This window comes from Lepidochelys kempii, chromosome 11 (assembly GCF_965140285.1).
Source record: "Lepidochelys kempii isolate rLepKem1 chromosome 11, rLepKem1.hap1, whole genome shotgun sequence".
Classification (NCBI taxonomy): domain Eukaryota; kingdom Metazoa; phylum Chordata; order Testudines; family Cheloniidae; genus Lepidochelys; species Lepidochelys kempii.
The window spans coordinates 75,071,456-75,094,222 of record NC_136390.1 but is presented as its reverse complement, the minus strand read 5'-3'; the positions used below and the strand labels follow the sequence as shown (position 1 = coordinate 75,094,222).

General features: G+C 47.1%; 1 protein-coding gene across 8 annotated transcripts in view; it reads left to right on the top strand.

The window, feature by feature from the left end:
* SH3BP4 (SH3 domain binding protein 4) overlaps positions 1-22,767 on the top strand; it is a 138,246-nt gene that overhangs the window by 91,452 nt on the left and 24,027 nt on the right. For all 8 annotated transcript variants that reach the window (XM_073306872.1, XM_073306873.1, XM_073306875.1 and 5 more), the window contains 2 exons: positions 3,821-4,083; positions 13,127-15,489. In XM_073306872.1, the coding sequence (XP_073162973.1) occupies positions 3,966-4,083; positions 13,127-15,489 (2,481 nt within the window). In that variant the 5' untranslated portion in view covers positions 3,821-3,965. The remainder of the gene's footprint in view (positions 1-3,820; positions 4,084-13,126; positions 15,490-22,767) is intronic.

Here is a 22,767-nt window from a genome sequence, read left to right as displayed (position 1 = left end):
GAAGGAAGATTCTTTGTAACCACAAGGGCTAGACATTAAGCTGTGTTGCATTAGAGCTTAAATCTTGAAGGAATGGGGTCTGAGGATCCAGTACTTGCTAGGGAAAGCTCTTGAGTATGTCTGGATTTTTCAAGCCAAGTATAGTAATCGGAGCCGGATTAACTTTTTGTGGGCCTGGCGCCCAACTTGTTTGTGGACCCCCAAGGGGGCAGTGGGGAGTGGTGCAGGGGGGTCGGTCTCTGGAGCGAGGAGCTGGCCGGGGGCCTGGCATGGGCGGCCCTGCTCCGCCCTGCCCAGTGAGAGGGCACTATTTACAAACCGGCAGTTCATAGAATCATAGAATATCAGGGTTGGAAGGGACCCCAGAAGGTCATCTAGTCCAACCCCCTGCTCAAAGCAGGACCAATTCCCAGTTAAATCATCCCAGCCAGGGCTTTGTCAAGCCTGACCTTAAAAACCTCTAAAGAAGGAGATTCTACCACCTCCCTAGGTAACGCATTCCACTGTTTCACCACCCTCTTAGTGAAAAAGTTTTTCCTAATATCCAATCTAAACCTTCCCCACTGCAACTTGAGACCATTACTCCTCGTTCTGTGATCTGCTACCATTGAGAACAGTCTAGAGCCATCCTCTTTGGAACCCCCTTTCAGGTAGTTGAAAGCAGCTATCAAATCCCCCCTCATTCTTCTCTTCTGCAGACTAAACAATCCCAGCTCCCTCAGCCTCTCCTCATAAGTCATGTGTTCCAGACCCCTAATCAGTTTTGTTGCCCTTCGCTGGACTCTCTCCAATTTATCCATATCCTTCTTGTAGTGTGGGGCCCAAAACTGGACACAGTACTCCAGATGAGGCCTCACCAATGTCGAATAGAGGGGAACGATCACGTCCCTCGATCTGCTCGCTATGCCCCTACTTATACATCCCAAAATGCCATTGGCCTTCTTGGCAACAAGGGCACACTGCTGACTCATATCCAGCTTCTCGTCCACTGTCACCCCTAGGTCCTTTTCCGCAGAACTGCTGCCTAGCCATTCGGTCCCTAGTCTGTAGCTGTGCATTGGCACAGTTGCCAGACGCACAGTGGTCCACCCAGCCTTGTGCTGCCAGCATGCCCCTTCCCCTCCTGGGTGGGCCCATGCCACGCACAGAGCCCCCCCCCCACCCAACACTGGAACAGCCCTCCAATTCCCTATGGCCAGAGCCACACCCTGCACCCACTATGCCCAGCGCCCCCCCAGACCCTGCCACAAATGCAGTGTCCTGCACAACACCACCCCTGCCCAGCGCCCCACCACAACTGCACAGCACCCCACACAAAACCCCCACTCCCTAGTGCTTCAGCACACACAGATCCCGCCCTCACAGCCCAGCACCCCCACCCCCCCAGCCCTCCGGACACCCATGCCCTGCCTCCCAGCCGCATTCACCGGCCCTGCTGGGAGGCAACTCTCTCTGCCGGGCTGAGCCGCCAGTGCAGGTCCCAGGACAGGGAGTCGCTCTGGCCCCCTCGGTGTGATCAGCCAGGCCAGGGCCTGCCCCAGCCAGCCTCCCTCAGGACCCACTTGCCTGGGGGGGCCCAGCCAAGCCCCCGACACTGTCCTCTCCCCTCCCCCCCCCCCCCCCCGGCACGCATTCTGCACCAGTCCCAGGCAGCTCAGCGCCTGGGAGACAGGTGGGGACCCACAGGTGGTGGGAAGCGGAGGCTGCCCAGAGCCAGAGGTGCACTGGGGTCTGGCCAGGGGGCAGAGAGAAGCCAGCGGATGGGGCCAGGGGGTGAAGAGGAGCCCTCGTCAGGCAGGCCAAGAGAAGCAAGAAGTGGGTGGAGCCAGTGGGGTCTCAGGCCGCAGGGCAAGCTGGGGCCCTTTCTGAGCATGGGTCCGGCTCCATGGCACCGCGGGCGCCATTGTAAACTTGGCACTGATAGTAACTGGTGCTTAGCAAAGGGAAGCGGGTAATGACTTCACTTGAGGCAAACGTTAGAACTCAGTCTGAAGAAGTAAGTGTTGACCGTTTCCTTCAGTACCTACTTCTCGGGGCAAATTTTGATTTTTATTAAATTTGTAGACCGATATTTTGATACTAGAAATGAAAATCTGATGCTGATGCTCTAATCCTTTCCCTTTCCTGAGGTATGCAACTCCGCAATTAACAGAAACATGAGTTTCCACATGTTGAAGTGTCACGAGCTCCTTCCCCTTTGTGAGAAAAGAAAAAACAGGAATACTGTTCATAGCTGTCCTGTGGCCATGGTGGAAGAGGCTTCGAGATCCTCTGTGCTGCAGCCTAAAGGGAAGTGGGCAGGGTTACTTATTTCCCTTGTTTGCCTTGGTAACAATGCACAATGCTAATCTGGAAAGTCTATGCATGTTTAAGTTACAAGCGCTCTGGATTTTTTCATTAGAAGTACCTGGAAATCTTTGTTGGTCCACTGCTCTAAATACGACGTTAGAATTTTAACTTAAAGTACAGTAAAAAATTAACAAGGCTGTGGAGTTAAAGGTACAGAGAAGAGAAACTTTTCACCTCTGAGCAAGTCAGAAAGCAGAGATTTACCTAATGAGTGATGTTCCAGGAGCCCCCGTTCTCCCACTCATGGGCCAGTGTAGAACGGTCACGAATCTGTGTGGGAAGGAACACTTAACAGCCTCTCTGCAAGCCTGGATCCGCAGAGCGTGGGATACAGGTTGGAGGTGAGCTAGCTAGTGCTAATGATCTGTCACTGCCTCAAGCACCAAACTTGCCAAAAAACTGTGGGCTGTCTGTACAACTGGTTGTCTGAATGTAGTACGCCACTGACTTGGGCACGTATTAATCCCTCTTACGACCTACCTACCTGATGCTGTGGGACGTGCCAATGTGCTTTGTGCCAATGGCTGGTGTTCCTCTGTATGGCAGATTTCACTTGTGCCTGTTGGGTTTGCAGGGGGTTACTAATGGATCATTATGGTGCAAGTACCATCCTGGTGCAGCGTGGCTGCCCTGCTGATAGGTAGTCTCCGGGATCAGCCGTTTCTGTGTCCTCTCACAAGCTGGCTGTGGAAGACACATGACACTTAGCCGTTCTCTTGCCTGCCGGACACATGAGATTTAAGCATTCCAGCACCTGCCTTTGCAGTATCTGTATTTCACTATATTATAAAGCCCGGGAACTCTCAGTACTGAAATCTTAATGAGAAATGTCAAGAACATCCTGGTACTTCAATAGGAGGCAGGAACAGCGTGGTTTGACTTGCAGAAAATGACTCCAAGAGTGCACTCAGTGAGTTGACTCTAATAATTTGGCATTTCAGGATCTACCGCTCAAGACCCCACAGTTTACAATCCCATAGTACGTATTGTAACAGACCCTACAGTATAGTGCCTCTGAGTGGGAAGGAAGGACTAATTTATAACCCTGAGAACTGGCACCCTGAACTGGTCCTTAAAGGAAGGAGCATTGGTTACGTTCTGCAAAAAAGAGACTGTTATCAGCAGTGAGAAATGAGGCCCAAAGTCCAGTTGTCGTCGGTAGCAGAGATTTTAGCTCCTCAGAACTGGTGGCTTTTGCTAGGAGCGGTACAGGAGTTAGTTCTTGATGCCCAAGAAGAATTCAGGAACTGTTTTTCTGTTTGTAAATGGTACGTGTAGCACCTGTGATCGGGGCCCCGTTATGCTAGACACATTGGAGGAGACACCCCTACCCACAAGAGCTTGAACCAGAACCTCTTCAGTTGCACCTCAGTGCTGCAACCACATGTTCATCCTTTCTACAGCCACCTGATTACTTCTCCAAGTGAGCTGCAAATGCCTTCGCTAACCAGCTCTTTTATTCTCCCTTCAGGTTCTTCGGGCTGTAAAAGTTGCATCTGGACACTGTCCTCTTGGCAGCTGGAATTTGCCATGCTAGATGGTATAGCACCTGCAGCAAGAACCCCGAGAAGAAACATGGCCCACTAGCGTTTCCCAGGACAGGGCAAAGTTTCAGGATGGCAGCTCAGAGGATTCGTGCTGCCAACTCCAGTGGCCTCCCACGCTGCAAGTCCGAGGGGACACTGATCGATCTCAGCGAAGGGTTTTCGGAAACCAGCTTTAGTGACGTCAAAGGTGAGCAGAATTTTGCAGCGTTTGATATTTGTATTACAGTAGCAGGTTGAGGCTCTGACTAAGACCAGTGTCCCATGGCATTAGGCTCTGTATGCACATATAATACAGTACTGGACAAGACGTACAAAGGGGGCTTGGGGAGAAAGGAATGGTGGTAAACTGGCTCCTCAGGTGGGAAGTGAAGGGGTGAAGTGACATGCTCAAGGTCACACAAGGAGTCTGTGGCAGAACTAGGAATTGAACCTCAATCTTCTGAGTCCTAGTCTAGTCCCTTAACCAGCACCGATCGCCTTCCCCTGCAGTTTGTTTTCTCTAATTTTCTAGTTTAAAATGTCTCCTCCTTAGCGGGTCAGCGTTTTGAGGGGGTTTTGTAAACGCTTAGAAAGACCTGGGATCTTCCACACTGACAGGAGCACTCAGTGTCAAGGCAGTTTGGATTCAAGGGCTCTGTGAACACAGACCCTAGCCGGTATGGTGGAAGCAATTGAAAATAGACTAGGCTCCTGATTGATTTCCATTGTCATCTCCTGAAAGGGCCACTTTCAACTAATTTGTTACAGTTGTGTTTAGTTCATTATCTAACAAACATTGATTTGCGAGTGGCAGGAAAGTAGTTTGTGCAGTTTCCTTCTTTACCCACAGTCAGTCTGTGGAGCTCATTGCCAGGGGATGTTGGAAGACTGAAAGTACAACTGGGTTCAAAACCGAATGAGATAAGGTAATGGAGGATAGGTCTACCAATGGCTATTAGCCAAGATGGTCAGGGACGCAACCCCATGCTGTGGGTGTCCCTGGCCTCTGACTGCCAGAAGCTGGGACTGGATGACAGAGGATGGATCACTCGAAATTGCCCTGTTCAGTTCACTCCCTCTGAAGCACCTGGCACCGGCCACTGTGGAAAGATAGGATACTGGACTAGACCCAGTATGGTCGTTTGTATGTTCTTTGGGGGCAGCGGGTTGGCCTGGTACAAATGGAACTGAAACAAACATGGTTTTTGTTTAGCAATGGTGACTTACGATCTTGCTTAAGTGCTACTTCTCCTTCAGTGGGTTTGCTCTGTTCCTTGTCAATCAGCAGCCAGGCATTCCAGCCCTCTTCTCGTTTCCCTCACTGGAAGCAAGTGGCTGCAGAATAACTCCTGTGTTCTAGTTAGGGGGCTAGCTGGACGGGGGGAGAAGATGTATCCTTGGCTGAGCTGCTCTCCCCTCCCTGGCCTGTGGGGCTCGTTACACGAAATGGCAGAGCCATCCTCCAGCTCTAGGCTGCCCCTCACGCATGCAGAAGGACAGCGATGGGCCTTCCATTGCGGCACTAACCACGGGCCTTGTACGCATCCCCTCCTGCCTGGAACATGTCCGTTTTATCTTGCAACAAATGAATTGGTTAGTGAATAATCAAAAACGAGAATGAAACCCACAGCGCCCACTACTGAGGCGAGTGTAGGGGGAGGATTGGAAATGGATTGTCAGCCAAAATCGATGGTTGTCCTTGGGATTGTGCAGACACACACGTGACTTGGCATCTTTGGAGAAAACCGCTCACCTTCGGGTCTCCCAGCCCAGCATAAAGCATCAAGTGGGGACCAACTCCTCATGCAGTCCTAAAACATGTCCCATCAGCAGAATAAACCATCTCCATTTTGCCCACTTGGCATCTGTGAGAGATGTGGCCTTTTGCCAGGCTCTAATAATTACTCTTTGTTTCCACCGGATAATAGTGGCAAAGGTCCTTGTGACTCATCAGCTGCTGCTTACACAGATGGCTTGGTGTTTTCTTCTAGACCAGCTTGCTAACCCAGTTCTTTGTCAGCTTCGTACCTTGAGTACTGTGAAGCTCAGGCGGCCCGTACAGCTGGGGGGGGTGATGTGGACAGAAGAAGAAAAACAACTAGAAAAGTTTGAGTGTTCTCTTGGCAGCCATATACAGAGGACGAAGAAATGCTCATTTCCTGTCTTTCCTTAATCCATTTCTTCCTTCACTTTCCCCACATGCCCTTTGAAAATCACAAGTCCTAATGGCAGGCTGCACTCCCGCGATGGAGCAGGAGTTTTGATGCTATAAGACAATGCAGACTCTGTAGCTCACGCAACATTGGCAGTATTGCCAACCTCAAGCATTCAAAAATCATGAGTCAGGCCACACACAATCTTGAGATTTCAAAAGAGAGGAACCCTTCCCCCCCAACCCCCCCACCCCATATTATTTGCTTTTACAGCTTCTGAGTCTTTAGGGTGTCCTTGAACTGTGTGTTCATGTATTTTACTGCAACCATAAGGGGTAGGAACTTACCTTTTTTACAATGAAAGATGAGATTTTTTCCCCTAATCGCATGACTTTGGGACTTTAAAATGATCTTTCATAAGCTTTATGATGAGATCATAAGACTTGGCGACGCTGATAGTTTGCCTGATTAAGGAATGTAAAGGGTTATTTACGTTATTTTGGAATAAGGTAGGATATGAATGTAAAGCTCTCTAGCTGTTCTGGAATAACTCCCCTTGGGGGGGAGGGATAGCTCAGTGGTTTGAGCATTGGCCTGCTAAACCCAGGGTTTTGAGTTCAATCCTTGAGGGGAGGGCCATTTAGGGATCTGGGGCAAAAATTGGGGATTGGTCCTGCTTTGAGCGGGGAGTTGGACTAGATGACCTCCTGAGGTCCCTTCCAACCCTGATATTCTATGATTCCAGAACAGTTATTCTGTACTAGCTATGGCAGTCAGTTTCCCCATGTATGCAAGCCCTAAGACTGGGGCCAAACTTCAGGGCAGCCTTTAATGTGGGAATACCTGTGTCATTAGCACTTTAGCTCTGTAATTCAGAGACCCCGGTGCTGAGCCTGCGGAGTAACCACACAATACTGATTTCTTTGGAACTTGCTCTTCACCCAGCTTTAGGCTCCTAGTGTGATTTTTACTTGTTTCCCCTCCCCTTCCTTCCGTGAGCACAAGTGTCCACACCTCCCCGAAGTAAAGAACATCTCCCTACTCCCATATGATGTACTGAACAGTGCGTAAGTTTAACCTGCTTGTTTGTTGGCTGGAGGCTGACTGCTTCCTTGCTTCATCGCTCTTAGGCTGAATCCTAGAATGGCATTAACCATTCCCTACCACTTGTTTACATTAAATACATCAATGGAAGCACTTTCATTCATGAACAGACAATTTATCTTAAAGATGCGGCAGCTTCAAACCAGTTTGCAATTCCTCCAATTCCATTAAGGCGGGGAATGGTACAGAGTAGCTATTGTCCAACTAGGAAAGGTATGTACTATCAATGTGGCTTCTTTACCTTTTCTTTGCACAGAAGCAGGGAATGTTTAAGAGCTTTCCCCAAGGAGAACCAGGTGTTGGGGTTTCTTCTTTCCCCAGTGAAGTACACTCTCTAAGAAAATGGAATGTAATGGACGTTTGGATACTTTTTAAAATAATCTTATTGTACCCAGCACAGTGCCAGATAATCTCGCCACTGACTTAGTCTAAATGAGCCATGAGAAATAATTTCAGTTACAATGACGCAAATGCTGGCAAATGATAGGTGTCGTTAAAAGCAACAACAAAACCCCCCATTGATGGCTTTGTTTCAAGAGTAGCCAAATGTAGAACTTAATATCAAAAGTCATTGTAGCTATCAGCTGGGGTTTTGTTTGAAAATGTTAACTTAGTAGATTGTTTAAAGTTGTGATTCAGCCAGGCATTTGCGTTTAGTGTCTCCACACTAGTCCTATTGCGTTGTGTTAAAAACATGGTGTTCGTATCGAGTTTGTTGAACCCTAGTTACGGTGCCCTCTGGGTACCTGCTCCTGGAGCAGAGTATTCCGGGAGTTAAGGCCACTGCAGGATCAAGTGGGTATGTCTACAGTGCAAAAAACAAACAAAAAACAACAAAAAACCCACACAGCAGTGAGTCGCAGAGCCTGGATCTACAGACTCAAGATATGTCTACACTAGAAATGCGACAGCAGGACCGCTGCAGTACTGCATTATAGACACTACAGGATCAGATGCCGTTCTTCCATCACTGTAGTAAATCCACCTCTCCAAGACACAGTAGCTAGGTTGATGGAAGAATTATTTTGTTGACATCGCAGTATCTACATCGGGGCTGAGGTCGGCTGCGTTATTTTAAATCAAAGTTGCAGAAGCTACCTGAGGCCTGTATCTCAAGTTAGGGGGAAAAGTTCTTAGGGAAGGGTTGCAGGCCAAGATGAATGAACAAGCATCTCAAACAGATTATTAAGAGAGAGCAGACAGCCAAGAGGAATAGAAGAAGGGATGGATCCGCAAGGAAAGCTACTTCTTGGAGGTCAGAAAGTGTAGGGGAAAGTGAGAACTGTCAAAAGCCAAACAGAGTTAGATTTTGCAATGGGAATTAAAACCAATAGTAAAAGGTTCTGTGAAAAGAAAACACAAAGAAGTGGGACTGCTAAACACTGAGGATGGGGTGGAGATTAAAGATCATCTAGGCATGGCCCAACACCAAAATGAATATATTGCCTCAGTTTTTAATGAGGCTAATGAAGAGCTTGGGGTAGTGACAGGGTGGCTAATGGTAATGAGGATATGAAGTAGAAATTACCACATATGAGGAGGGAGTCAAAGTCAAACAGTTTATCTGGGCCCCCCGGTTTGGTCCCATTAATCTCCATCCAAGACTGTTAAAGGAACTGGCACGTGAAACTGCAAGTCCAATAGCAAGGATTTTTAATGAATCTGAAAACTCTGGGGGTTGTACCCTGTGACTGGAGAATTATTAATACAGGACCTATTTTTAAGAAAGGTGGGGGAAAGTGATCCAGGAAACTACAGGCCTGTTAGTTTGACCTCAATTGTATGCAAGGTCTTAAAACAAATTTTGAAACAGAAAGTAGTTGAGGACACAGTGGTGAACGGTAATTGGGATAAAATACAACACTGTTTTACAAAAGGTTGACCATGCCAGGCCAACCTGATCACTATCTTTGAGAAGATTTTTGTAGAGAAAGGAAATGCAGTAGATCTAATCTACCTGGATCTCAGTAAGACATTTGATACAGTTCCACATTGGAAATTAATAGTGGTATTAATCTCCATCTAGCTGCAGTGCCCTCCTGGAGCAGAGCATTCAGGGAGTTACCCACATGACCCTGCATGTGTTCAGACTCCTAGCAGCATTGCGGGAATGATTGCAATATTAACTGAGTTCCAGATCATTCTGAAAAACTAATGTCTGCGTGCGATTTGTATACTGTAGCAGAGGAATAGGCTCCATCTGGGTCAGAGGTTTTGTGCGTGGCAAGGTCCATTTGCATTGGGAAGCCAGTAGACCAAGTTGTCTGTCAAATTCTTGAATTGGGTGGGGGGGACTGTGAGCAACATTCACAGCTTCTTTACACTTTTTTTCTTCTATTCAGCCAGCCCTGCCGCCCAGCGGGCGTGCCGGAGGGCAAGGGGGGGTGGCTGGAGGATGTGGAGCTGTGCACTGCTCCTAAACTGTGCAGGAGCACAGCATGACTCCTACGCGGCTTAGGAGATCTTCATGGCGGGGGCTTTTCCTCCTGTGCCAGAAGGGGAAGGTAATGCCAATGCAGAGCTCCTGGGTCCGTCCCATGAGGGTGGAGCACCGAGGTGTCCCGGATGGCACTTGCCACATTCTGCAAACGTGCCGCTGCCCGTCCCAAGAGTGTGTTGCTTTCCTCTGTTCTGCTACCTACCTCTGAGAGCTAACAGCTGGTAACTAAGCGCAGGTGAAATCCTGGTGAAGACAAGGTAGTTTAAAAACGAGTTAGCAGGTCAAGATGGAGTATGGGGGGGCCTAGAGTTTACCTCAACTTCCTAACTCATGTTAAACCTGCCTTGTCTTCACTAGGGTTCCCCTGTTAGCTAACACAAGTTCAGAAGACAGCTCTTTACGTAGTGAAGACCAGGCCTCCCACACTTACAGTGAAGCACATGCTTAAAAGTTTGGCTGGATTGGTGTGTGGATGCCCAGCACCCTGCAGGATCGGGTCTCTACAGAGCAGTTGATTTAGATACTCAGCGGCTGCTTCATAGCCAGAAGTGATCTAGAGAAAAGACTATGGCTAGTATCTAGTGACGTTAGTGGAATTAACAGAGCAAACCCCGGCCTCTGTTTAGAGCTGGGTGGCCAAGTCACGAAGTCATGGCGGCTCAGTTAACTACCTGAGACCAGGGACAGCACAGCTGCGCTGGGAGAATTGGTGCCAGATAGAGAAGTAGCTAGTAACCCAGAGCGATGGCTGCACCTCACACAGGTTTCACGGCATTTAATTGAGTTAATGGCTGCTTCATAGCGGGATGCCAGAAAGATTTCACAGAGGGTTTACATGTCTCACTGACAATAAATGTGGGTTGGGGACAGTTAATTCCCCTCCCGCCCCCGCATGCACCCTCCCTCTCTCTCCTCTCCCCTCTTCCTGTTTCTGACGGAGTGGGAAATGCTCTGGTCAAAGCATTGCTTTCTGCCCAGCGGCACTGGATAAAGCTGTCATTCCTTCTCTCCTTGTTGTTACAGTCAGTAAATAAATGGACTTTGCAAAGTGGAGGGCTAAGATCCCTGTCCTCAAATTAAGATTCCAGAATTGTCACTGTGTGTGTGCAGTCTAGATATTTCCTCACCTACCTTGTCACTGTCTGTGTGACTCTGAAGCCTGGAACGTCTGAGTCAGGTGGGGAGTGCTGGAAACAACTGCAAGCCCGGGTGAGGGCTCTTTTTGTTCCGAACGTCACCAGGCTCGGTCATCCCTGGGATTCGCAGGCTGTTACCGTCCAGTTTGTCAGTTCTGAGACATGTTTGGCTTTTTTACCCACATAACTGTACTGTCACAGGGGGTTTTCACCTAGTACAGTGTATTCATTAAGGGAACCAACTCCCACAGCTCCTTAAAGCTCAAAGAATATGGCATAGAACTTGGACATAAACCATTCCCAGTCATAAGTAGATAGGAACATAGGCATATTGCTCCTTTGTTTTTTTCCTTAATATTTTATTTCAAAAGTGGCATTTCTCCTTGGTTGAAGGGCAAGAAAATCCCCGTAAGTTTCATTTCCCATAGTTAAAAAACACTCTGAGATCTTTAAGTTGATCATGGCTTGTCATCTGGAATTTTCAGCAATAGTAACAGCTCTTTGGCATTGGCTTATAGTGTCAAGCCCCATCTTTGCAGGAGTTTTGAGTCCTTAAACTTTATCAAGTTTCTAGAATTACAGTAGCGGGGCTACATTTTTGTATTTAAAGTATGATGTTCTCCCGTCTAGGGTAGCACAAGGCAACAGCAGAAAGCAAAGGGGATCCCTAAGGCTCTCAAAGAAAACAAACATTTAAATTTCAACCATGTTTCCTTTTTGTGCCTACGTTACTTCAGGGAGCATCAGGTCAGTGTGTAATATTGTATAGCATATGTGCTGCAATAGCAAAGAGCTAGCAGAGGTGTTTAAAGACCTTTTGTGAGCTTTACTTTTTGAATTCTTTGCTGATATAACAGCATCATGTTGCAAAATATGGCTTATCAAAATAACCTTTCAAGTGTCTTCTCTGTCTTTGAAACCGTTTATATTCAGGCAGCATAGAATTACATTGGGCTAGTGGCTTTATGCATACATGAATCTGGGAGTCACTTTTATTACCCTTTTATTTTGAGCGGCAGGGTCTTGATTCTGCCTCAGCCTTGATACTGGGATAATCCAGTTTGAACAATTTTTAAAAAATAGATATTAGCCCCTATTTTTTTTTTTTTTTTGGCTGAGTATACTTACAAAAGTGGACTTTTTTTCCCTTAGGCATAAATCTTTGGTTTGTCTAGCAAGATAACAAATGTTTGAATGCTGGTGACCGATCTAAGTTTTACTTTAGCATTTATTGCAGCAAACACGGTCTAACTGTGGATGCAAAAAGCTGACGCAAGGCTGCCTATCTGTGGGCTATATTGTATTGCTTTAGGTTTGTATCAGGAGCTCTGTTAGTGTGGCAAAATACTGTGCAGTTTGGCCTGCAGTTGAAGACTACCCTGGAAATGAGTTTGGAAACACTGGTTCATTCTTGATAATACAGCAGTGGTAAGCTGCAGTGTTTATTTTGGGAGGACCCATTACATGGACCTCTCTTTGAACACGGAGTTAATTTTTGTTAAATAGCCTTGAAATGCAAACCTTGGGGAAGGGGAGGGGAAAGCTGACAACACGCTGATTTTGGTCGGAACACACACAAAAAAAGCATGGAACTCTGTAACAAGTGACTAGCACTTCAATTGAGAAAAGCACACTGACATCAATGAGGACTTGAGTACGTGTTTGAAGACCAATATGAGTTGGTTGTGCTGGATCAGAGGACTAGTTGAAGGATTGATTTTTAGTCTGTCGGTATCTGTCCTTGTGAATAAATCCTAAAATCTTTTGTTTAATAAAAAAAAAGTCTCCTTCCACACTCTCAGTTCAGGGGAACAGGAATTTTAGAAGGTTTGTATTTTGTTTACATCATTCTTGATCATCAGAGACCTGAGGAAGAGTTCCATGTAAGCTCAAGAGCTTGTCTTGAGCCCCATTAAATCATCTGCTTTATGTGCCATTTATCAGAGCCTTTTCCTTCTTTCTGCGCACTGACTTAAGAGCATGGAGTGCCAAATTCTCCCAAGCAAGAGGTTGTGAGGACCTTAATTGAAAGGGGAGGTAGTGTGGTCTAGTTGGTAAAATACTGGACTGGGAATCAGGAGTCCTGGGTTCTGGTCCCGATTCTGCCACTGGGCTGCTGGGTGATGTTGGCCAAGTCACATCTCTGGTTTCCCTTCAGCCCTTGGGCTGTCTGGTCTCTTTAGATTGTAAGATCTTTAGGGCAGAAGCTCTCTCTCACTACATATCAAAGCATCCGAAGTACTGGGTGGGTAAATTTTTAAAGAGATTAAAAAGTAAAATAATCAGATGATATGATAAAACTTGTTTGGCCTTCACTGGTCAAAGAAATTGAATTGCTTTTCCAAGATGAAGGTTTAGTAAATAAGTGTTATGACTTCTGCAGGTTGCTTGTGACACTTGTTTCTTTTCACTTTGCAGTGCCTTCTCCTAGTGCCTTGCTGGTAGACAATCCCACGCCTTTTGTAAATGCAAAGGAAGTTGTAGCAATCAAAGACTATTGCCCAACTAACTTCACAACCTTAAAGTTCTCCAAGGGTGACCACCTCTATGTCTTGGATACCTCAGGAGGCGAGTGGTGGTATGCTCACAATACCACAGAAATGGGTTACATACCTTCCTCCTACGTCCAGCCTGTAAACTACCGCAACTCATCCTTCACTGACAGTGGCATGATAGACAATCTGCTTGAAAGCCCTGACGAAGGAGTCAGAGAGCTAGATCTGCTTGGAGAGTGGACTGACGTAAAGAGAAACTCTGCCAACAGCTACAGTAACAACCCTTTCTTAAACGGGGTCCAAACCAACCCGTTTCTGAATGGAAACTTGCAAATAACACCCAGCTCAGACAAAGAGTGCACCCCCAAAACCACTGTGGACTTACTGCTGTTTGACACGGCAGCTCCTCTGTTTACAGGGGCCGGTTCTGCAATGAACAGCAGCATAGGTAACATCTTTGCTGAACTTCCATCCACAAATGGATTGGAGTTTGAACAGCCTGTGAGGCGGGACAATCCCTTCTTCAGAAGTAAACGCTCGTACAGTTTGTCGGAGCTGTCTGTCCTTCAGGCAAAATCGGAAATACCAACATCATCGGGGTTTTTTACTGGATTAAAATCTCCTACCCCAGAGCAGTTCCAGAGCAGGGAAGATTTTAGAACTGCCTGGCTGAACCACAGGAAGCTGGCACGGTCGTGCCACGACCTGGACTTGCTTGGCCAGAACCCTGGCTGGGGTCAGACGCAACCTGTGGAGACCAACATCGTCTGCAAGCTGGATAGTTCTGGTGGAGCAGTTCAGCTCCCAGATACTAACATCAGCATCCATGTGCCAGAAGGTCACGTCTTGCCGGGGGAAACGCAGCAGATCTCCATGAAAGCCCTGTTAGACCCGCCCCTGGAGCTCAACAGTGACAAATGCAGCACCATAAGCCCGGTGCTGGAGATTAAACTGAGCAACTTGGAGGTAAAAACGTTCATCATGTTGGAGATGAAAGTGTCGGCGGAGGTCAAGAATGACATCGTGAGTCAGAGCTTGGTGGGACTACAGTGCCTGCGGAGTGACACAAAAGAAGGACCCTATACGCCAATGCAACTCAGCTATTCCTATGGAGACACGATACAGGTGCAACTGGATAACCTGGAACCTTGTATGTACATAGCTGTTGTGGCCCAAGGACAGAACGTCATCTATCCTTACACGGTCTGGGACTACATCAGTAAAAAGATCACAGTGGGTGTCTATGGCCCCAAACACATACATCCTTCTTTTAAAACCATCGTGGCTATTTTTGGACACGAGTGTGCGCCAAAGACTCTCTTAGTGACCGAGGTTACGCGGCAAATCCACGGTGTGGCACCCGTGGCCCTGCAGCTGTGGGGCAAGCACCAGTTCACTCTGGCCCGGCCGCAGGACCTGAAACTCTGCATGTTTTCCAACATGACTAATTACGAGGTGAAGGCCAGCGAACAAGCCAAAATCGTCAGAGGCTTCCAGATGAAGCTGGGGAAAGTCAGCCGCCTCATCTTCCCAATCATGTCCCATGACTTCAATGAGCTCTCGGACTTCACATTGAGGATACAGGTCAAGGATGACAAGGACGCCATATTGACCCAGTTCTGCGTGCAAACACCACAGCCACCTCCTAAAAGTGCCATCAAGTCCACTGGGCAGAGAAGGTTCCTCAAGAAGAATGAGGTTGGGAAGATCATTCTGTCCTCCCTGGCTGCCACTAGCAAATATCCTGCCTTTCAGGAGCGGCCGGTTGCGAGCCTGAAGTATGGCAAACTGCTTAAAACTGTAGTGCGCCAAAACAAGAACCATTATTTACTGGAATATAAGAAAGGAGATGTCATCGCGCTGCTCAGTGAAGAGAAGATCAAACTGAAAGGCCAGCTGTGGACCAAGGAATGGTACATTGGCTACTACCAAGGAAAAATTGGCCTTGTTCATGCCAAAAACGTGCTAGTGGTTGGGAAAGTCAAGCCCTGCTATTTTTCTGGACCTGATCTCACCACCAGTGCACTGCTTGAGCAAATCCTGAGGCCTTGCAAATTTCTGACCTACATCTACGCCTCAGTCAGGACTCTGCTTATGGAGAACATCAGCAGCTGGCGCTCGTTCGCAGACGCCTTGGGATACGTGAACTTGCCGCTCACTTTCTTCTGTCGAGCGGAACTGGACAGCGAGTCGGAACGGGTAGCCTCGGTGCTGGAGAAGCTGAAAGAAGACTGCAATAATACTGAGAACAAGGAGAGGAAATCTTTCCAGAAGGAGCTAATGGCGGTGAGTACTCAGCCTGCCAGAGAGGTTCTTAATCTATTAAGAAATGTGTTCTGAATTGGGGGTAGAAGCAGGAATGCAATTCTTTGTAAACAGTCCATACAAATGAAAGTACATCTGAATGTGTGGGTTTTTTGCAGCGCATTTTGATGGGAAACTGGCCATCCTTCACTGTATTCCTATTACAGCAGGGCCTAGAAATCTCCAAGTGGGATCAGGGGCCCAGTGTGCTAGGTGCTGTACATACTCATAGAGAGAGTCCTTACCCTGAATAGCTAACATAGAAAGGAGACACAGAGAGGTGAAATGACGTGTCCAAGTCACACACCAGGACAGTGGCTACCTGGTAATCCAACCCAGGTCTCCTGACATTCCTTCCACTGCAGTATCCAATAGACCGCTTTGCCTCTCAGTGGAGGTCAGTGAAAACGACTTAACTGCTCGGGCAATTTATAAATCTTCTATTCCCTAACAGCATAGGGAATTATCGTGATCGTAAAGCATAGTGGGGCACTGCACCATAGCTGCAGTGAAACATGCTCTCTGTTCCACAGTTTAAAATGTTAATCAAAATGCAAATGAAGCTGTATCTCCAGATTGGAGGGTGGGGCATTTATGGTTACATAGCTATAGAGGCACTTCACAATCCTTCTCTCGTTGAGTGGTGGACACTATATGTTCAGAGCCTCTCTAGGATTTTAGGCAGATACGTAGACGTGTGTGTTTTATTTTAAAAGTAGCTGGTCCAAAGCCCATTGAAGTAATTGGCAATTGTTCCCCTAGCTTCAGTACTCTTTGGCTTTAAAGTGGTCATCGGTGCTAAAATGGGGAGTTTAATTCTCCTCTGAAGCCAGGAATAAATATGTACTTTAAGAAATATCGTGAAGAGCTCCTAGTCATGGAGGTGAAGCAACTTAAAACAAAAAGAGTTTTAAAAGTTTGTTGGGCATCAACAGCTGTTTGGAGGCTTTATGTGACCGCTTGTAATCAGACACAACAAACTGGCTTATAGCAAGAAATTAAAAACAACTCCTGTACTGGAATACACTGGTTAACTGTCAATTAAAAACCTCTTGCTCTTGCAAAGGCTTCTTATAAAGATTGCAACTGGGAAGAGGGAATTCTGCATCTTCACTTATACAGGATTTTAAAAAGCCTGTTTTTTAATCAAGATTTTCCTGCTGGTTATTTTTAATCAGGAACCTGTTTGCAGTTTCCCTTTCCCTGAACATCATTTAAGCATATTAGGTAGATCATGTGATTGTAGCAGCTTGAATTTAGGTGGCTCATTCTGAACAATGGAGTACTCGTACAGTATCAGAGGGGTAGCCATGTTAGTCATACAGGGGTAGCCATGTTAGTCATACAGGGGTAGTCATGTTAGTCATACAGAACATCTGAAAATATGGCTTATCCAGCAATGTTCTAATAAACTTCTGTTTGCATTCAGGGGAAACTTGAATCCTGTGATTCTCGCTTAGATGCCCTTAGAAAATCTCACTGAAAATTTGTTGTCGCAGAGCAGATCTCTGTGGTTCAGAGGAAACAAGCCAAAAACGTTCAGGGCTTGTATTTTAGACAAGCTTTGCGGCACTCCTTGTCCTTGAAATGGTGTCTTTCACAAAAGCAGATAACTAGGCAACATCAAATCACATTTTTAAAATGGAAACTTCACTATTGAATAGCAAAAGCTTCTCTTGGTGGTTTCAGGCTTAGGAACTAAATTATTCGTAGACAAAATGGGTCGAAATGTGTAATAACTCACATCTTTGTCATTTAATAGGAGTGGTGAATGTTGAGGATTAGGTGTAAACTTTAGCTCACTTCATCGGATGAATGCATCCGATGAAGTGAGCTGTAGCTCACGAAAGCTTATGCTCAAATAAATTGGTTAGTCTCTAAGGTGCCACAAGTACTCCTTTTCTTTTTGCGAATACAGACTAACACGGCTGTTACTCTGAAACCGGTGTAAACTTTGTTCTTTATCATGAAGAAAGGACGTAGTTGAGTAATGGCTCCCCCAATCTAGCATGTGCAGGGTTTCATTTGTGACTGTTCCCTCTGATAGAATTGAAAAAGCTCTTTTCAAAACTCCTACCTAATTTTGATATCCCTATGGAGAATGGGAAAATATTGGACCCCAAAGAGAGAAACTTTGAGTTTTACTAGAATTCATATGATCATGGGAGCTGCCTAATGAACTAATTAAAAGTGAATAAATCATAAAATTAGGGTTGAACTTTTCAAAACCGTTTAGAGCATTTTGAAACATCAGCTTTTAAGTCTGATGTATCATAGAATCATAGACTATCAGTGTTGGAAGGGACCTCAGGAGGTCGTCTAGTCCAACCCCCTGCTCAAAGCAGGACCAATCCCTGACTAAATCCCCTGGATTGCTTTGAATAGCTCAGTCAAGGTTTCCTCAAATTCAGGTATGTTCTTTGTTGTAACTTCACAGTGAAAGTTGCTCATAACATTGTTTGAGGAAAACTTAAAATAGTGCTGTCGAACGAGAGCTTGCTGTGACAGAGAGACGGGTTTAGACGTATTTAAATTGCCACTTTGATCCTTTGTAAATCATCCCATAATCTGCCATGTTAAAGTTTTGATAACTAAGTTCCCGTAGTTTAAACTAGCAGCCATGCAGAGTCTGTACAGAAGCCAGCCGACAGGAAGAGAAGCGGCAGGTGGACAAGAAATTATATTAAATGGAAAATTTTAGGCTTAAACAAGGACAAAGCAAGGATGGCAAATGCTGTGTGGGTGAGGGAGGGGACTGAAGCTAGGATGAGGTCCAAGAAAGATGCTGGGTTCCTGACTCCTGCACAGGGTTATATATTGTGGTGCATGGAGGTGGGGGAAGGCTGGGAATCGGGTTTTCAAGTTTTCTTTCCTTCCTGCCACACCATTCCAGCTCTGCTGCTCTATTGTTAGGGTGACGGAGAGCTGCCAGGCGCATCCCTCTTCTCCGTGGATGAAGATTTCTGACAGGAGCAACATTTTTAGCTGAAGTGGCTTAAAGCTGTAGCGTCCCCTTCTGCTTTGATAACTTACGAAGTCTAGCAGAGATGCAGGCTGTGGAGAGGAACGTGGAGAGGCTTTGCCTAGGAACTAGCTCAGATCTGCAACAGGCGTTTTCAAGACTCTTTATTGTCCACTTGAGCCAGGGCGTCTCCTTGCTCAGTTGTGCAGTTCCTAACACCCCTGACTACGCAGAAGTAGCAAAACATCAGTCAGTTACTACTGGCATGGACCGTTCGCCTCAGTGGGGAGAATGAGAATGAAGAGGAGTAGGGGGAAGCGTTTTGCATAGGCCAGGATTCTCATTCATGCAGAAACCTGGTGTCGTCTTGCCCCCATCTCTGCTCCCAGCCATGTATGTTCCATTCTTCTCCAGTCAATGAGAGAATATTCTGCCCCTGCGCTTCCTCTCTATGCTTCCCAAGAGACTGAAAGGCCTTACTTCCCTTTGCTTAATATATCAGCTTTTTGTTACTTCGAGTACAGGTGCTACTTTATTTATTTTATTTTTTTTTACATCATAGCATCATAGGACTGGAAGGGACCTTGAGAGATCATCTAGTCCAGTCCCCTGGCCTCAAGGTAGGGCTAAGTATTACCTAGACCATCCCTAACAGGTGTTTGTCCAACCTGCTCTTAAAAATCGGCCATGGCAGGCACTCCATCTGCCTTTTACTTAACTACCTGTTTAGACAGCAATTTAAATTGCCATCCACCAGAGAAAGGATCCTCTTCATACCTGCTTATGGCGTTCCTCCAGTTGGGTCTTTACGTGCAGGCAACAATCTTGCTTGAGCCTGTGGGAGTGGGCCTGTGACTGGGACACGAAGTTCCGTTCACCTTTGTACAGAAGGGCATTGATAGGAATGGAAAATGGCATCCCAAATGCTGAACTGCCTCGAGATCATTGAAAAGCTTCAATGCACAAGCTCTTACTCAAAGGAAAAGCAACCCTTAAGAAGTGTTCTTGCTGAGAAGGCCTCTGCTCAAAAGGAAAAGGATATGGATGCATTTTTTAAAAAAAACCTGGTATGTAATAAAAGAACAAAGAAACACAAAGTCTACTTTAAGGAAGGGACAGGTAGAAAGGAATTCAGACAAAATCCTTGATGTGGAAAGCCAAATGGGGCAGGCTACTCAAGGGCCGTGAGCTATTTTTATAGCTGAAAAGAGAAATATTGTTAGGTGCGGGGCAGTACTGTGAGATCAAACCATTAGTCCAAAGGGAACAGATGTAGGATGGAAGAATGCCAAGATGAACCTCTGTTTCCCATTGACAGGCCAGTTTAACCCATCCCTAACTTCAGCACTGTCTGGTGATCATGACCATTCCCCAGAGCTCTCCCAGACTCTCTTCTGCTTCAAAAGCAAAAACAGGTTTGGGGGTTTTACCCCCCTCTTTGCTGCTGAGGGAATTCTTCATTCAAAATTGAGGGTGAGGTTTTCAGGCAAATGAGCATCTAAAAATGGAAGAGAGAGGGTTTGAAAAAATCCATGGGCTCCCATCTTTCTGCAATCTTACAGGGATATACTTGCAATCAGTTCTTTCCTTCAGGCCAAATTCTGTTCCTCAATGTGGGCCCTCGCAGATGTTCAGCAGATGTATTTTTCCCTTTACTTATTTCCTAGGGGTACCAGAATCCCTGGCCTCTTGGGGAATTATTGAGCTTCCTCTAAAAATAACTAGGTTTGTCTTGCTTTTTGAATGTAGCTTTTTTTAAAGTCCTGATCCAGAAAGTGAGACGTTACACAGGCAGTTCGCTTGGAGCAGGGTCGTCCAACCCTCGCCAGTGTGGGTTGTTTTTTTTAAATAATTCTTAGTTACATAGAAGTTTCCTGATCCCTGTGAACTGTGCGCACAGCTCACACGTGCAAAGAAGCGTACAAAACGAAGCCAGGAACCCAATTAGGAGGATGGCAGGAGAGATCGGAACAGTCTTATGTAACTTTAGAAGAGTTCAGAACCACTGGAAGGGTTTATAGCTCAGAGAGTCTATTGCCTGCTGTTATCCCAGCTGTCGAAGACTGAATCCCAAACATTGAAAAGTGACGGCTAGGAGCTTTTGGGTCCCAGCTAGAGGCACCTTGGGCCGGCGTTCTGTTTTGGGATGTCTGATTTTTCAAGGCATGCTGACCGAGGGACCCGGAATCACTAATCTGCTGAAAATTTCGGCTGAAGCTTTCTGGTTAAAACAGATCCAGCTCGAAGTAAACAGGACTTAAAAAGTCACCTGCCACCTGAGCTCTGCAAAAACCACTCTGGCTAAAGGTCTGCGTTCCCAGCTTACTCGGGCCATGGGCACCGCAGTCTGGGCCACCGGGTTAGCCTAGCCTGGATGTGAGCAGCCACATTGCAAGGCCCTGCCCAAGTTACTGGGTCCTCCTCACTGGTGCTGCGCTCGCCGGGTGCGTTGCTAGGACTTCTGGGGACATATCCCATGGTTCTTTGTGCTGCTCTGATCCCCATCCCCCCTCCCCCGGTGAATTGTGGACTAGGTGTCTGTCCTTCTGGCCACGTGGGGGAATTGTGGGAAGGCATTGGAGGACTATCAGCACTGAGTGATTTAGCCTGCGCCCTTGCTGTAAAGTGGGTACGTTGCCAATCAGAGCGTAAGTGGCACCATGCTCCAGCCAGGCCAGTTTGCCCAAGTTTAAAGCACCACCAAACTCAGGTGAAAGGGGTTTTATGTGTGGACAGAGGGGTGGGGAGTGAGGGGCGTAACAGTCCAGACTAAGCGCGGGGAGGACGTATCCTGAGTGGTAAACTGGATAGAGTTTTTGCTGCTGCTGTGATCTGTGCTGGCTACCGCATTTCCAGGTGAAGTATAAGATGCTGACTTGACTTTGAAAGCCCTAAATACTTCGGATACCTCAAAGATTGCGTCTTTTCCAGTGTGCTGCTGGGGCAGTTTGGATCATCTGAGTTGCTCCAGCGAACAGCCCCTCTTGCTATAAATGGGACAGAGTTGGTGGCAAGACATCCTCGTGGCAGGGGGGTTTGGCCCTGGACTGTACATTCCTCCCTGTGGTTCCTCTAGACCTGGATTTGGTGACATTAGGATGTGCTGCATGACTTTGCTGACTGGGGAAGTTGTGTGAGCGTGGAGGTGGGAAGGTAGAAGGTTCTCTGGCAGTGGTTTTCAAACTTTTTTTTCTGGTGACCCAGTTGAAAAAAATGGTCGATACCTGCAACCCAATGGAGCTGGGGATGAGGGGCTTGGGGTGTGGGAGGGGCTCAGGGCTGGGGCAGAGGGTAGGGGTACACAGGTGACGGCTGTGGGGTGGGGCCGGGAATGAGGGGTTCAGGGTGTGGGAGGGGGCAGGGGTGCAGGAGGGGGTCAGGGCTCTGATCTGGGGGTGCAGATTCTGGGGTGGGGCTGGGGATGAGGGGTTTGGGGTGCTCAGGGCTGGGGCAGAGGATTCGGGCACAGGCTTACCTCAGGCAGCTCCCAGTCAGCGGTGCAGCGGGGGTGCTAAGGCAGACTTTCTGCCTGTCCTGGCACTGCGGACTGCCCTGCGCCCCGGAAGCAGCCAGCAGCAGGTCTGGCTTCTAGGCGGAGGCGCGCAGGTGGCTCCACCCAGCTCCCATCCGCAGGTACTGCCCCCCAGCTCCCATTGGCTGGGAACCGGCCAATGGGAGTGCGGAGCCAGTGCTGGGGCAGCTTGCAGAGCCCCGTGTGCCCCCGTCTAGGAGCCAGACATGCTGCTGGCTACTTCCAGGGCACAGCGCAGTATCAGAACAGGTAGGATCTACCCTGCCTTAGCCCGGCAGCACCTCCAATGGGACTTTTAACGGCCCGGTCGGTGGTACTGACCAGAGCTCTCATAACCCACAGTTTGAAAACCACTGCTCTATGGGGTTAAGAAGGTGGTGATGATTTTGTCTTAGAAACAGCCTGTTTTCAATGTGTGTAGTTCTGTTTAATGGATGTAAACGGACTCTTTATAAGACTGAAATACTATATTTACTCATCTTCTTAAATGCTTCAGGAGCTCTTATAGTTTGCTTTATTGCATTGAAGAACTGTAATAGTTAAATGGGTTTTACTTTGGACTCATTGTCTTTGGCTCTAAAGGGCTGTGCCTCACCTAAGTAAGAAGGAAAGGATGAAAACGCTCTCTGTCTGAGTATTCACAAGATAATGAAATAACAGTGAGAATTGCTAGTTGCAAAAACCTACTGCTCCCAAAGAGTCTTAAATCTCTTGGGTCGCTAGCACCAACCCCAGCCTTCTGCTTGAAGGCTTCAGTACACTTAAG